The 14,739-nt window shown below is 42.9% G+C and overlaps 1 protein-coding gene across 1 annotated transcript in view; it reads left to right on the top strand.

Annotated features, from left to right (window-relative positions):
* The window catches only part of MSN (moesin), a 67,676-nt gene that overhangs the window by 38,609 nt on the left and 14,328 nt on the right, over positions 1 to 14,739 (top strand). Inside the window, exon 2 of the mRNA XM_004381522.2 lies at positions 6,442 to 6,525. Coding sequence (XP_004381579.1) covers positions 6,442 to 6,525 — 84 coding nt within the window. The remainder of the gene's footprint in view (positions 1 to 6,441; positions 6,526 to 14,739) is intronic.

Below are 14,739 nucleotides of genomic sequence, written 5' to 3'. Positions count from 1 at the left end.
TTTACTTCTTGTTTTCCAATGTGGATACCTTCCATTTCTTTTTCTTAGTGCTCTGGCTAGGACTTCTAATACAATAAATGAAACAATATCCATGCCTCACACCATACATAAAAACTAATTCAAAATGAATCACAGACCTAAATATGCAAACTAAAACCATAAAATTCTTAGAAGAAAATATAGGTGCAATGTTGTCGGGCCTAGCTTTTAACAATAGATTAGCTAATATAACAAAAGGACAAACAGCAAAAAACAAAATAAATAAATGGGACCTCATAAAAATTAAAAACTTTTGTTCATCAAAAGACTTTACCAAAAAAGGGAAAAGAAGAGCTACCAACTGGGAGAATATCTTCAGAAACCATATATCCAATAAGAATCTAATAACCAAAATATATATAAAACTTCAACAACTTAACAACAAAAAGACAAATAACATAATCATAAAATTGGCAAGGGACTTGAATAGACATTTTACCAAAGAGGACATTCAAATGGCCACCAAACACATGAAAAGATGTCAGTGTCATTAGCTATCGGAGAGATGCAAATCAAAACCAAAATGAGTTACCATTTCACTCCCACTGGAATGGTTAAGATGAAAAACAAACAAACAAACAAACAAAAAAAAAACCCAGAAAATAAATGTTAGTGAGGATGTGGGGAAATCAGAAGCCTTATCCATTGCTGGTGGGAATGCAAAATGGTGTAGCCATTGTGGAAAACAGTATGGCAGTTCCTCAAAAAACTAAAAATAGAAGTATCATAAGACCCAGCAATTCCACTCCTAGTTGTATATCCAAAAGACTTGAAAGCAGGGACTCAAATGGAAACTTGTACACCAGTGTTCATTGAAGCACTATTCACAATAGCCAAAAGGTGGAAACAACCTAAATGCTCATCAACAGATGAGTGGATAAACAAAATGTGGTATAGACATACAATGGAATACTACTCAGCCAGTAGAAGAATGAAGTCTTGATATATGCCACAGTATGGTTGGAACTTGAAGACATTATGATGAGTGAAATAAGCCAATCACAAAAGGACGAATATTGTATGACTTTGCTTATATAAAAAGACAAGTAAAGGCAAACGTAGAGACCAAAATTTGTTAGTGGTTACCAGGGGAAAAGGGTGGTTATTGCTTATGGAGTACTGAGTTTCCATTTACGATGATGAAAAAATTGTTTTGATTAAGGGTAGGATTGCACAGCCGATTATTGTAAGTGCTGTCAATAAGTTGTACACCTGTAAAAAGTTGAATTGGTGAAAGTTGTGTGATAGATATATTTACAACAACAGCAACAAAAAAAGAGGAAGAGTAGCTGCTGAGGCTGCTTATGCAACCAAATACCCCATGGCATTTGCTTCATTGATTTGGAGGTTTAGGGTCATGGTTTCATGGGACATCCCAGTTAATTTGCCTAATAATGTGTTTAGTGCTTCTGTTCTACCTCCTAGTTCTTTGTATACTGCCTGGGGTCTTAAAAGCTTGCACAGGCCATCCAAGGCACAACAGTTGGTCTCTATTGACCTGGAGCAACAGAGGAAGAAGGAGAGTCAGGAATATGAGGAAGAAATGGAATGTGTGGCTAATTGCTTTTATGAAAAACTGCTTCCTTTTCCATGAGACTGGAAGAGTTGGATGGTGCCTGGCTACCATTGTTGAACATTTTGATAAAAGATTCTGTAGAAGAATTCTGATCAAAAGGGGAAGAATGCAGAACAGAATTTCAAATTCTCATGGACTCCAGATTTTCTCAAGCCGTTGAGGATGGATAATCTTTAAACCTTAAACCAAAAATATCCCCTGATTTCTTCTTAAAACCCAACAATAGTTTAGCTTTACTAGGGAAAAATGTCTGCCTTGAGCATTATGCTCTTTTAAGAGCTATCTATATGGGATCAAAGTGACAACAGCAACTCGAAAGATTAGCTAGAAACCTTATGAGTTTATGTTAATGGGCGAGGAACAACTCAGAAAAGGAGGGTGAGAATGGTTGCACTACTGGAAGAATGTAGTCAGTGTCACTAAATTGTACATGTGGAAACTGTTGAATTGGTGTATGTTTTGCTGTGTGTATTCTCAACAACAACAAAATAAATAAAATTAAAAAAACAAACAAACCAGTTTTGATTGTGCCTCAGCCTGCTCAGAACCTCTAGGCTGGCTGGCCACTGCTGGCAAAATTAAAGCCCAGCTTTCTAGGATAGCCTTCAAAGCCTTCCACCTGCCTTCTCAACCTTTCTGCCCTCTCTTCTCCCTGTAGACCTCATTCACCTTGGAAGTAAGCCTATGTATTTGCCTCTAAACAGGCTGTCTGCATCCTTGCCTCCTCCTGGGCCATCATTTACATTGGTTTTTCTACTTGGAACACTTGGATATGCTTCCCCTCACCCACCAGTCTCTCTTTTTCAAAATCCAGCTTGTCCTTAATGGTCAGTGCAAATATTACTTTGAATGGTGGTCCCTAATTTCCACAGAAGGGTTTCACTCTTCTTCTGCTATGGCACTTTTCAGAGTCTCCCTTGTATATTATAGTTCTGTTGTATTCAGTAAGTGCCTTCAGGGTAGGCACCTGTCCTACAGCTCTGTTGTCTAGTTCTTTACACACGTTGTTGTTGTTGTGTGCCCTCAATTTGATTCCTACTCATAGGGACCCTATAGGACAGAGTAGAACTGCCCCATCGGGTTTCCTAGACTGAAATCTTTATGGAAGCAGATCCCTAAGTCTTTTTTCCTGCTGAGCAGCTGGTAGGTTTGAACCGCTGACTTTTTGGTTAGCAACTGAGCACTTAACCATTGCTCCACCAGGTCTCCTTTCCTTAAAAGATAGTATTCTATTAATATTTAGTGAATAGAAATAAATTTCTAAGAGGCTTCTTAACCTAGAGTCCTCAGACCTTCATGGGATCCATGGATAGAATTTGATGTGTGATGGCTTTATGGACTTGGTTGGAGGAAAATTAGATACTGGTTTTCACTAACATCTCACTGAAATTTAGCCTCTCCTTCAATTATGAATGTAGGAAAAGAAAAAAAACACAATAGTAATAGCAGTATCAAGGAGCCCTGGTGGAGCAACGGTTAAGCTCTTGGCTGCTAACAGAAAGGCCTGTTGATCTGCTTGCATAAAGATTATAGCTAAGAAAACCCTATGGGGCAGTTCTACCCCATCACATGGGGTTGCTGTGACTTGGAATTGACTTGATGGCACCCAACAACAACACAATAGCAGTACCTGTTACTTTATCAACAATGGAAATCCAAGATTTTTTTATGTCATATTTTAGTTATTGTAGATTCCTCAAAATATCATTTGTGTGCAACACAAATTTGAGATTAGAGTAGTAATAACTAATAAGGCCCAGTGCTAGATCATGATATAATACGATAATAAATACTTACTAAATTTTGATAGCTATTTCAATATAATTGGTTTTCTTGCATCTACTTTATTTCATGCATTTACAAATATTCTCAGAAGGGATCCATAAACTTTACCAGATTGGCAGAAGATTCCATGGCAAAAAAGGTCAAGATGTAAAATATTCCTACTTCTGAATGTGTATGTTATGCTGTATCTGTCTCTCTCTTATATCCTCTTGCTTAGTACCCATTCATTTAAACAACATCTTGTGAGTACCCACTGGAGAGGTAACAGTAAATAAGACACAAACCTTTAGGTGGGAATGAAGTCCAATATACTGTCAAAAACCTAAATGCTCAGAGAAACACCAAAAATTAGTGTAACAGAATATATTTATTGTGAGTAGATACAATTTGTAGGTCATTGTCATGGCTGATTTCTCAGAAGATGGCATCAGAACATGTGCAGTGTTCCAGGGTCAGTCAGTTGAAGAAACAGAGTTCCTAAAGACATGCCATACATTTTCCAGTCAGACACTGGGGTTCCTGCTCCTAGAAACTGGTTGCATGTAGATAATTCTCTAAAAGAGCCCAATGCCTGAGGCAAAACAATCTCCCCTAAACAGCTTACTAGGCTATTGTTTGACTTGAAGGTGACTTTAGGAAAACAGTTCCTTAAAGGCTCAAGGTTCAAAAGAACACCTAAGGGCAGATGGCCTGAGTGGGTCACCCCAACCCCATGGACCCAGAAATCTGGATTCTAGGATAATTAAAACTGTTTCTCAATACTAAAATGCCACTGTCCCTTTTCCACTCTCTTCTGTCCCCTTGGTCTTTGGTGTTTTGAGTTCTCCCCTGACCCAACTGAAGGGTGGTTTGAAGCTGGATATAGTAACCCATTGCCATCGAGTTGATTTCAACTCATATAGCATGGTGCCCCCAAATTCCAGCCCACTAGGCCTCATTTCCCCTACTTTAGGACCCCCTGCCTGTTCTACAGGAGTCACTGGGTTGGCAGGATGCCTAAGGTAACACCAAGTCAAAGTAGCTAATCTTGCCTGTTGTCTCCCAGTGAAGTACTTGCCTTACTTGTTCATGCCTTCAGGGCTTTTCCTGTCCCATTGTCAATCCTGAAATAGATTTCCTCCCTGGCTCCCTGTTGAGATTTATTTGCAAGGTTGTTCCCCAGGCCTGGTCCTCATCAGAATTCTTTAGCTAGTAAAATGGCTGTCTGGTGTCCTCCTTCTGGCTACCTGACCCCTGTGCTCAGGAAAGGCCCAGAGATGTCAAAGACTGATAAGGCTTAATGTTTTATCCACTCCATGGGGATTTGAATCTTTGACAATTCTATTTTTAGTCTCCCCCTCCCTATAGTATAAGTAATATGTGAGCATACTAGTAAATGTAGATTTTTTTTTTTTAATTTAAAGAAGGGGAAAGACACTCATAAGATCACCATCCCAAAACCAAGCCTGGCTAACACTTGGGTATGATTCTGATCATCTCTGTATGCATTCTTTTTACAAAGTTAAGCTCATGTCCTGTAGGCAATCTTGTTGCTTGCTCTTCCTCACTTAATATTACTGAAGTATGTTTCCTTGTTATGAAGTAGTCTTTGTAAATATTTTATATAACCATATAACAACCACCCTACGGCTGTACCATATGTATTACTTAAGCAAAATATCCAATAAATTAAAAAAAAATAGATTAGTCTTTGATTTCTTTTAAATGGGAGATGTTTTGCATTTTGATGTAAGAGGAATTTAGCCTGGGATTTGAAAAACAAAATGTGGGGTTTGAACTTAGACCTGGGTTCAAACCCTGGTTCCCCCACTTACTAGTAATGTGACTAAACGATTGTTTCTTCTTCCCTAATGTGGAGATAATACTGTCTGCTTCACAGGATGATTGCCGATATTAAATGGGTAATGCTTATGAAACACCTAGTTCAGTGCCTAGTAAGTAGTAATTCTCAATACATGAAAGCTACTGCCTATTGTTGTGATTACTGCTGCTATCATTACTACCAAGTTTTAAGCCAAAGAAACAAATCTCTAATCGTGGAATTTCAACTATCATTGACCTGGGCTAGGGGATCTGTTTGTAAAGATGAAGGATACTTCTTCCAGACAAACAAAAAAACCCAAAACAAAACCCATTGCCGTCGAGTTGATTCTGACTCATGGCAAACCCATGTGTAGAACTGCCACTAAGGGTTTTCTTGGCTGTAGTCTTTATGGAAGCAGATCGCCAGGCCTTTCTTCTGTGGTGCTGCTGGACAGACTTTTTCTAGTGCCTGTGAAATCTATATGTGGCTACCTGCTATTTTTGTCTGGACCTGTCCCTGTCTCTTTGTCCCTCTGCTGACTTGGCTTTGGTAACATGTCTGTGCTGCCCAGACCCACCTCTGCTGAGGCCCCCTTCCTCTCTTGTGCCTAGGGAGGCCAATGAAATATAAATACAGGAAGTATTAACAATGCAAGGCAGTATATAGAACCACAGATGTCAGCACTGAAATGGCTAATTAACTAATTGACTAATTGACTCCCCTCCCCCCCCCAATTCCTGCCTTTGCACAGATGAGGGGAACTAAGGCCCAGGAAGGGGATAAGACATAACCAAAGTTGTAGATTGAGCCAATGACAGTGCTAGGCTTGGAACCCGGTGCTCTTTATCCTGTTTGAATTGCCTCTGCAAAAACGTTAGAGGTGGAAAGAATGCTGTGGGCTGGACCTGGCTGGTGCAGGTGGAGAAGGCTTTCTAGAAGAAGAAGTACAGTCAACACTTGTTTTCTCTTGGTAGTATGCTGATTTTCATTCATTTGTTTGCCCCTTGATAAACATTGCTCTGTGGCTGTGTTTTATGTCTTTAATAGGCTGGTTGCGAGCAGGGCTGAGTTATTATCTGTCTGTTTCAATATTCCTCCTTCCCCTCCACCAATACCTAAGTTGCTCAGGGTCTTAACATCCTAGTTCCTTCTTCTGTGGTTGAACAGAGACGTTTGTCCCAGGCTCTGCTGAGCACAGAGCCAGATGACTAACCCACTTCCTTTGATCTTGACCTAGATCAATGTGCGTGTGACCACCATGGATGCAGAACTGGAGTTTGCCATCCAGCCCAACACCACCGGCAAGCAGCTGTTTGACCAGGTAAGGGAGGGACTCTTGCTCCTTAGCCTCCTCCCCTTCTCCCATTAGCTCCCACCACATTGCCAGCTATTCATGCTTTCTGCCTCTTGCTAGGGAATCTCTTCTACTTACTTCCTCCAAAATGGGTTGAAACAAAGGCTGACCCCAGCCTTAAAAGCAAAGGAGGAAAAGTTTAACTTTGGCAACCTTCACCCTGGATGGCCCCAATTCCATCCTTGGTCCTGAACATGGGAGAAAAGAAAAGGGGGTTATGACTTGCTAGATGCTCTGAAAATGTTAGCACATGGAACCTTCCTCTCATCTCTGAGAGATGTTAATGATCTTCTCTCCATTTTAATGTTGAAATTCAGACATTAAATAACTTAATTGCAGTGATTAAGAGCTACAGTGAGCTACAGCTGCTAACCAAAAGGTCGGCAGTTTAAATCCACCAGGCACTCTCTGGAAACCCTGTGGGGCAGTTCTGCTCTGTCCTATAGGTTCGCTGCCGACAGGTTTGGTTTTGGTTAGTATCTGGCTAGGATTTGAAGCCTGTATTCTTACCACTACATAACACAGCCTTTCTGTCACATTTTTTGCTTCCTAGTAGAAGGAAACCAACTTATTTCCCCTGAGGTAGTAAGCTCTAAGTGCATTTCCCTCAAAGAAATGTTGGAACTTAGGACACCACTGGGGATATTGGATGCAGTAGGCGTGTACTTCTGTTCCTGCAGGCATGCCACGGAGATAATTGCTTACTCCCAGTAAATGACGTGATCATTCCCATCTCCAACCTAAGGTGTATCGCTTCATTGCTAATCATCATTGTCAGGAGGAATGTGCTGTATAATGTAATATCCAGGATGAAAGCCACAGAATATTTCAGTTTGCAGAGACTCCCCTGGCGCCAAGGGGATACACCATCAGTGGCCAGACTTCCAGGAATGAAAATGAGGCTACCATTTCCAGAGTCTGGGACATCTCCAGACAGACCATTATCCCATTTCCCCACCAGCTGCTGGTGAGGCTGTGATAGATTCTCCAGGCCCTCTTGCTTCCCTTTCTCCCTTGTCCACTAGGCCCCTCTACTGTCTGAGAACCTTCCCAGAGTTGGGAAGGGGAAGTAAGAAAGGAAAAGGAAATTGTGTTCAAATGGGCTAATTCTATTCGTATGAATACTCCTGACTGACGAGAGGAAAGACAAGGGGAGAATGAAGATGAGGATGAAAGGGGGCTGTTTTCCATTCGGGTCTCCATGTAAGAGAAAGGAAGGGGTGGCTAGAAATCTGAGGACAGCTTGAATATGCCCCCAAGTCTGCAATGTCACGTGATGTTGCTGTTAGTTGTTGTTAGTTGCCGTTGAATTCGCTCCGACTCATGGCAACCCCATGTACAAAAGAAGGAAATGTTGCCCGGTCCTGTGCCATCTTCATGTTTATTGGTATGCGCAAGTCCATTGTTGCAGCCACTGTGTATTTTGAGTGTTTTCCAACCTAAGGGGCTCTTCTTCCAGTGCTGTATTGGACAATGTTCAGTTGTGATCCACAGGGTTTTCATTGGCTAATTTTCAGAAGTTTCAAGTAAAGTAATATGCTGACATTCACATAGCTCACAAGTGGTTACAGTGCTAGTCTAGAATGACAGAATACATTTTGATTATATTAAGGTTTTGCATTCTCCCTTTCCATGCAGGTTTTATATTGGAGCGCTTTTAAAGGGACAGCCTGGTGAAGTTGAAAGGTCACTGAAAGTGGGAAATCTTGGGCCCTAGGGCTGGCTCTGCCACTCACTCCCCATGTTACTTTAAACAAACCTTTCCCGTCTTTGGGCCTCAGTTTCTCCATTTATATAATGTCTAACTGATCTCTCAAATCTGGTTATCTCTTACGAATTTATCTCTGACATTTATTTCTGCATTCCATATCTCTCTCCCATTTATATCCCCACTATTTGGATTTCAGACTACTCTTTTCTGTAAAGTGGAAGAAAATGCTTCACTTGAGTATGATCAGATGTTGACATATTCTGGGGGAAGGCTAACTGGCAGGAGAGACATCTCCTCCTTGACTGGCTTCTTACTGTTTCTGGGACAAAAGGGAGAAGGTGTCCATATGAGACATAGGCTGTAGAGCTCTCTGCTTCAGACAGCAGTATCATTCTGGAAAGCAGCTAATGGAGGGTGCCAGCTAGTGCAGATTTTATGGCCCAGCTGGGAGTCCTAGGCTCTTTTTGGCCTCTGCCCAGACTCTTTCCTGGAGCCCTGGTTCTATACCCCATCTCTAACCAAATGACACCATCCCCTGCCCTCAACACTGGGATATTTGTGCATTTGCATTGGAGGGGAATGGCTGTGGAAGGAGAGGAAGGTATGAGTTAGAGCCTAAGGTAGAAAAATCCTTGAACAGAGAGGTTTATTAACTTTGAAAAGCCGTAAGAACTGGTAATTCTTTTTTTAGTGTTGGTTTGGTTTGGGTATTGTGGGTGTGCTTCTGGGAGAAGCCTAGATGGTAGAGAGCTCTGGCCAGATCAGTATGTAGTTCTGAAAGCCCTTAAGAGTCTTGAGTCTTTCACACTGGTTGGGGAGAGGAATGGGAAGAAATTAGGAAGTTCATGACTTTCCTTCTGGAAAATCAGTGTTGTTCTGAGAAGTATCATTTATTGAGCACCTACTATAGACTAGTTGTGGCTAGATGCTTTAGTCCTCACAATGACCTTGCCTGTGAAAGGTAAAAGAACATATCATAGGTCATGTAGTTAGTGAGTTGTGATATAGGGTTTCAAATACAGATCTAACTGCAAAACTCTACCTTTTCCCACTGCACTGCTATGCTTGGGGGGTGACTGAGGCTGTTTGCTTGGAGAAGACTCGAGGGGAAATGTGTTCTCTGTCTTCAGACCTCTGAGGGGCTGTGACAGGAAGAAGGGAGAAGTCATGCCTTGTGGGTTCAAAATGAGCAGACCTGGGATCTCATAGGTGAAAACTACAGGAAAACAGATTTCAGTTTAAGATGAGGAATTGAGCGCCTGGCCCTCTTAGGGGCTGAGGAAGGTCTGGATGGGAATCCACAGAGGTATGTGTTCACAGGCAGTTGGGGGATGTGAGGTCTTCCCTCTCTCTGACTTGATGAGACATGAGGGAGGAAGTCCGTTTTGTCTGCCTCTTGAGACCCGTCATTCAAGGAGGCTGCCCTGGCAGAACCGGGGTCTGGAAGGAAGGAGCTAGACTCCTTGGGACGAATTGACAAAATCCCTGGGGCATCCTGGAACCCAGCAGTCACCTGGCTGATGACCAGAGAGGAAGCTGACTAGAGAGGAAACATCATCCTTGGCACTAGAGATAAATAACAGTCAACAATGGGAAGCCATAGCTTGAGGGAGGCCTGGGGCCTGGTGGGAAAGGGAGGTGGTGCCCACAGTTCCTCCCATTTAACCCTGTTTCTTCTTGTGGATGTGCTCACAGTTAGGGAGGGGAGAAAATAAGTGTTTACTATAGCCATTCCATCCAGGGAGTCTTCAGAGGGCTCTTGATCTTGGATTACCTAGGTGCCACTAGGGGGCAGTACTGCCACCTTGAGTTCCATTTTGGGTATCCGGGCTCCTCCCCAGCCCTGGTCTCTAGCTCTAGCTAGAGTCTAGTTCTAGCTTTCCCCTCCTTGCAAGGTCTTTGAGCTCTAGAAGGGAGATGAAATCTCAGAGCATTCATCTATTCTTTCACTCATTCAATATTGACTGAAGGTCTACTGTGTCTCAAGGAGAATCCCTAGCTCTATCAAAGACCATCCCTGCCCTTTAAAGAACTTGGGGGCATAGGTAAAGACATGCAATTCTCCTCCCACATAGAATGAAAGAAACACCCCTAAGGTTCAGGTTACATAGAGAGCATAGGAATTAGCGTCAGTCCTAGGTTCAAATTCTGTCCTGCTGCTTAGCTGTGTAACCTTGGATGGCTCATTTAACCTCTCAAGATTTTCCTTTCCTCATCTGTAAAATGGTGCTCACACTAATCTAAGAGAGATTTTGTGATCTTATTTAATCCTCAGATAAGTAAAGTGCTTGATGCATAGCAGTCATTTTAATGCTGTTTGTTCTTATTAAGGGCTGAATAAGTAGGTACAAATTGCCCTGGGAGTTCAGATGAGGGAGCCATGAAATCAGGAAGCTTTGTTGGCTTAGTAAAGTACTCAGGTCTTGTGGACTCTTCATTGAGGACTCTTCAACCCTTTCTTTTCTTCTTTTTTTTGTTAAATAACATTTGTTGTTACAATAGTAGTATCACTATCTTATACCTTAGAAAGGGGAAAAGACCTGTTAAAGGTCACATGGCTAGGAAGTGGTGTAGCTGGGGCTTGAACCAGAGCAACTGATTGGCATTTCCAATTTTTCTAGCACATTTTGTCAGTTGTGCTCCTTTTCCTGCTCCTGTACTGACTGGAGGAAAGTTTGGTCCCTAAACTTAGAACCCCAACTGAACTGGTTCTGTCCACTTGAGCACAGGCAGTATGGAGTAGCAGAAACAGTGGTGGTGGTAGTGCCTCCTGGAGAATTTCATCCATTTCCAGTTGTGCATTGATATGCTTTCAGGTGGGTGGCTGATACAGTTGCTGCCAAATCTGTAATGGGATCTCAGTGGACCTCAGGTGTTTAGACATTGATGCAGTTATGCACATAATTTCTCACAAAATTCTCTCTTGAGGCCCCAGCCTTGCTTCCTAATCCTGCTCTGAACTTACGAAGTAGTTGATGATGTCACTAGTTGTTTACTCAGATAGATACGTGGGGGATACAGGGAGGGGGGCTCTGGGCTCCAGAACTGACCTGTTCTCCCTTCCCCTCATGGACCCCAGATGTAGGCAGTCTCCACATGTGAAAAAGAGAGATAAAAGGAGTTCTTTATTATATCTGGAAGCTCCTAGTAAGTAGTGAAGATTTTCTCAGAGGCAAATCTTTTCTCCTTACTGGACCTCAGTTTTCCAGTTCATGCTATTTGGACCCTATAACTCTCCACAGTCTGTTTCTCAGGTTTGTGTTGTGGGGCTGAGTAGAACACACAGCCTCCAGTTTCTTAAGCCAGTGTCTTACAACTGAAGCCTGAGTTCCTCCAGGTGTATGTGGCAAGTTCTAAGAGGCGCAAAAAGCTGTGGAATAAATGTGATTGAAACATCTTGGAGCATCAGTTTTACTTGTGGATGTTACCTGTTTCATTATTAAAACATAGGTATCTTAGGAGTAGAATATAAAATTTGCACAAATGATTAAGATTAAACCTGAGGCTTCAAAGAAATTCTGGCTTACAGCCATCTACTTATTATCCCTCTTCCTCCTACCACTCCCCATGAGTATTATGCATTCATCATTTCCTGATACTTAAGGATTTTTTCCATGGGCAGCTTTGAGAAATGCTGGCTCAGGCCAGATTAACTGGCTGCCTGGGGTCAAAGGGAGGCAAGAAAGGGCTCCCCTACCCCACCCCACTCAGGGATGTAGCCATTTCTCAGAGTGGAATGGTGAGGACCCTAGCAACTGGAGCCATAGAGGTTGTTCCCAGAACGAGAAGCTAGATTCTCTCTCCCACTTGAAAATAAGTTTTTTCCTTCCTGTGGAGTTGAGGTCTCAGTAGAAGCAAAGCCAGAGGACCTGGGCCTTAGAAATGAGACCAAGAGTTATCTGATCAAATGGTTCCCAGCACCCTGTGGACCTTAATTGGAGATTTCTTTGTAGTCTAGGTTTAGGGGTTATCTCTTTTGCCCGTTGTTATTTTTCAGTCTCAACTCTGATTTCAGACCACATTTCCTTCCTTCCATACCCACACTTCCTCACTTTGGGACTTCAGTAGAGGCTGAGAGACATCGCTCCTCTCTCCAAGTCCTGGAACCTGAGGAAGCAGAAAATTTATATGTACCTGATTTCTCTATAGTCACAAAGGAAGACACAGTGCTCTGAGAGGTTAAAATCCCCCACTGATCCTGAAATCTTTCCTTTTGACATTGCTTTTTTATTTTTTTGGCCAACTTCTTAGAGCTACTCTGGAGCCTGGAACTACTTTTGTTGCCATAATCCCCCTTGTTTCATCACACCTCCACCCACTCCATTAGTGAGATAGACTAGTTGGTGCAAAAAGAGGCCACAGAGCTCACTCCTGGGTGCTAGGACTGGCTACCTGGTCTGTGCCTGCCCCATTCCCTTCAGTCCTGGTGTCTTTGAGCCTCTACAACTTGGCTTTCAGTGTAGACAAAGGTCAGTTGCTGCTTTACCAGTTCTGTTTCCAGTTCACGCCACCTCCACCACCCCTGACCTAGCATCCTGGCACTAATGATGGCCCATCTTATCTTCAGCATCTTCAGTGGGTCACTTTCTCCTTGGCCTGAATTTGATAGGGTCAGGTACTCACTTGGCCCTTGAATCCCAGAAGCCTTTTCATCTTTCCTTACCTGCTCCTCCCCCATTTATCTTTTCTCAACCTGTTCCTAATTACCCAGGTCAGCAAGAGGTAGGTGGGAAATGGGTTGTATTCTTTTAGCCTCTTGAAAAGTAACCTTGTAACCTAATTAGTTGAATGATAGAACTTGGGAGAAGGAAGAGACCATCTAAACCATAGCCTCTCTTTGGATAAATGGGGGAAGCTTAGGCCAAGAGAGGGAAATGTGCGGCCTCAAGATCACACAGCAAGTTGGAGATAGAAGTGAGGCTTACTTTCACTGATTCAGTCTATGAATTGGAAGGATAACCGCCAGGCATGCCCCCCCAGTGAGCAGTGAGGGCTGTTGACTTGGGGACATGGCTTCTCTCCAAAGTGTTTGTTGACTGGGCATAGTGGGAAAGCCAGGAACCATATCTAGGTGCAGAGGTGGCCAAAGTTCTTTATCTGGCTTGAGCATCTGGGACAACAGAGAGACAAGGCAGTTAGTCATTTGAGAACCTTGGGTGTCCTAAGCTCCTGTGAGCCCTTGGCATTAGGAGGCAGCATGCTAGAGTAGATACTTCAGGGTTCCAGTCTAGGGTCTGTGGTTTTTAGACAGGTTGCCTCTCTAAACCTTAATTTCTTTATCTATGAAATGGGACAAAACAGGTGCTTAATAAATATGAGCTACCTATTCCTTGGGACCTCTAAAGCTCTAGATTGTAAGCTCTAGATTGTAAGCTCTAGGTATGACTGTGGAGACTCGCTTTGGATGCATAGCAGAAACTTTGTGGATGCAGTGGATGGATGTGTATGTGTGTTTGTTGAGGGGAGATACTGCTTTATTCACAGGGAAGGACATCAGCAACACTGGGTCCTTGTTCCTTGATTCTCTCTCCAGCTAAATTTCTTAGATTCTATATCCACCTCACCCTACTTCCCCCCCAAAAAAAAGAAAAGATAAAGAAGGCTGTCTTATGCCAGCATGACTTCATTAGGATATGGCTCAGCTCCACTGCTGCCATCCCCAGTAGTGAGCATGCTGGAGTTGAGCCACCAGTCAGAACCATTAACATGCTAAATGTCACAGGCTGGAGAGGAGACCTCATCTTTCTTCCCCTGCCAGGCCTACCTTTACTGCCTACTGCTCAGCCAGGAGGCCTGGAACGTCAGGCCTCTTGGCTACCACACTGAGGTACTCACCCTGTTTCCACACTCATTCCCACCCTCGACCTGTGTGAGTAGTAATGGGATGCATGACTGGGCTCTCTCTGGTAATGGTTGGAAAGAAGCGTCTCAGTCCCTAGGAACATCACAGCTTCAGGGTGCACAGATACCACAGTTCCTGCACTGTCTTTTCAAACATTCTTTCTTGAGGTATTGTAAATGGGACTCAGTCTGAAGGGTGTGGGCATTACTCCCAGTTGCTGAAGTTAAAGGATAATATATTGGAGAAACTCAAGGAGTTAAACCAACAATCTCTACCTTTAGCCTCTAATCCATCCTGCGAATTCAAGCTGCATGGCATGGTAGAGGAAGGGAGGGAGGTTGTAGAAAGCACTGGATTTGGAATCATACAAACCTAGTTTGAATCCTGACTCTGCCAGTCACTAGCTGTGTTACCTTACTACACTTTTCTGAACCATAGTTTCCCCATCTGTAAAATGGGCCTAATTGTATATATCATAGGGCTATTGTGAAAATTAAAGGAGAAAATGGATGTAAAGTTCTTGGTATGTAGTAGTGCTCATACGTAATAGATCCCATCCCTACCTCACCAGAAGTACTTTGTGCAGAGAGATGCTGACATCTCTTGGCGTGTTCGTGGATGCTGCCCA

Source organism: Trichechus manatus, unplaced genomic scaffold (genome assembly GCF_000243295.1).
Source record: "Trichechus manatus latirostris isolate Lorelei unplaced genomic scaffold, TriManLat1.0 scaffold00086, whole genome shotgun sequence".
Lineage (NCBI taxonomy): Eukaryota > Metazoa > Chordata > Mammalia > Sirenia > Trichechidae > Trichechus > Trichechus manatus.
The sequence above is the reverse complement of the archived record's forward strand: the minus strand, read 5'-3'. Positions and strand labels throughout refer to the sequence as shown.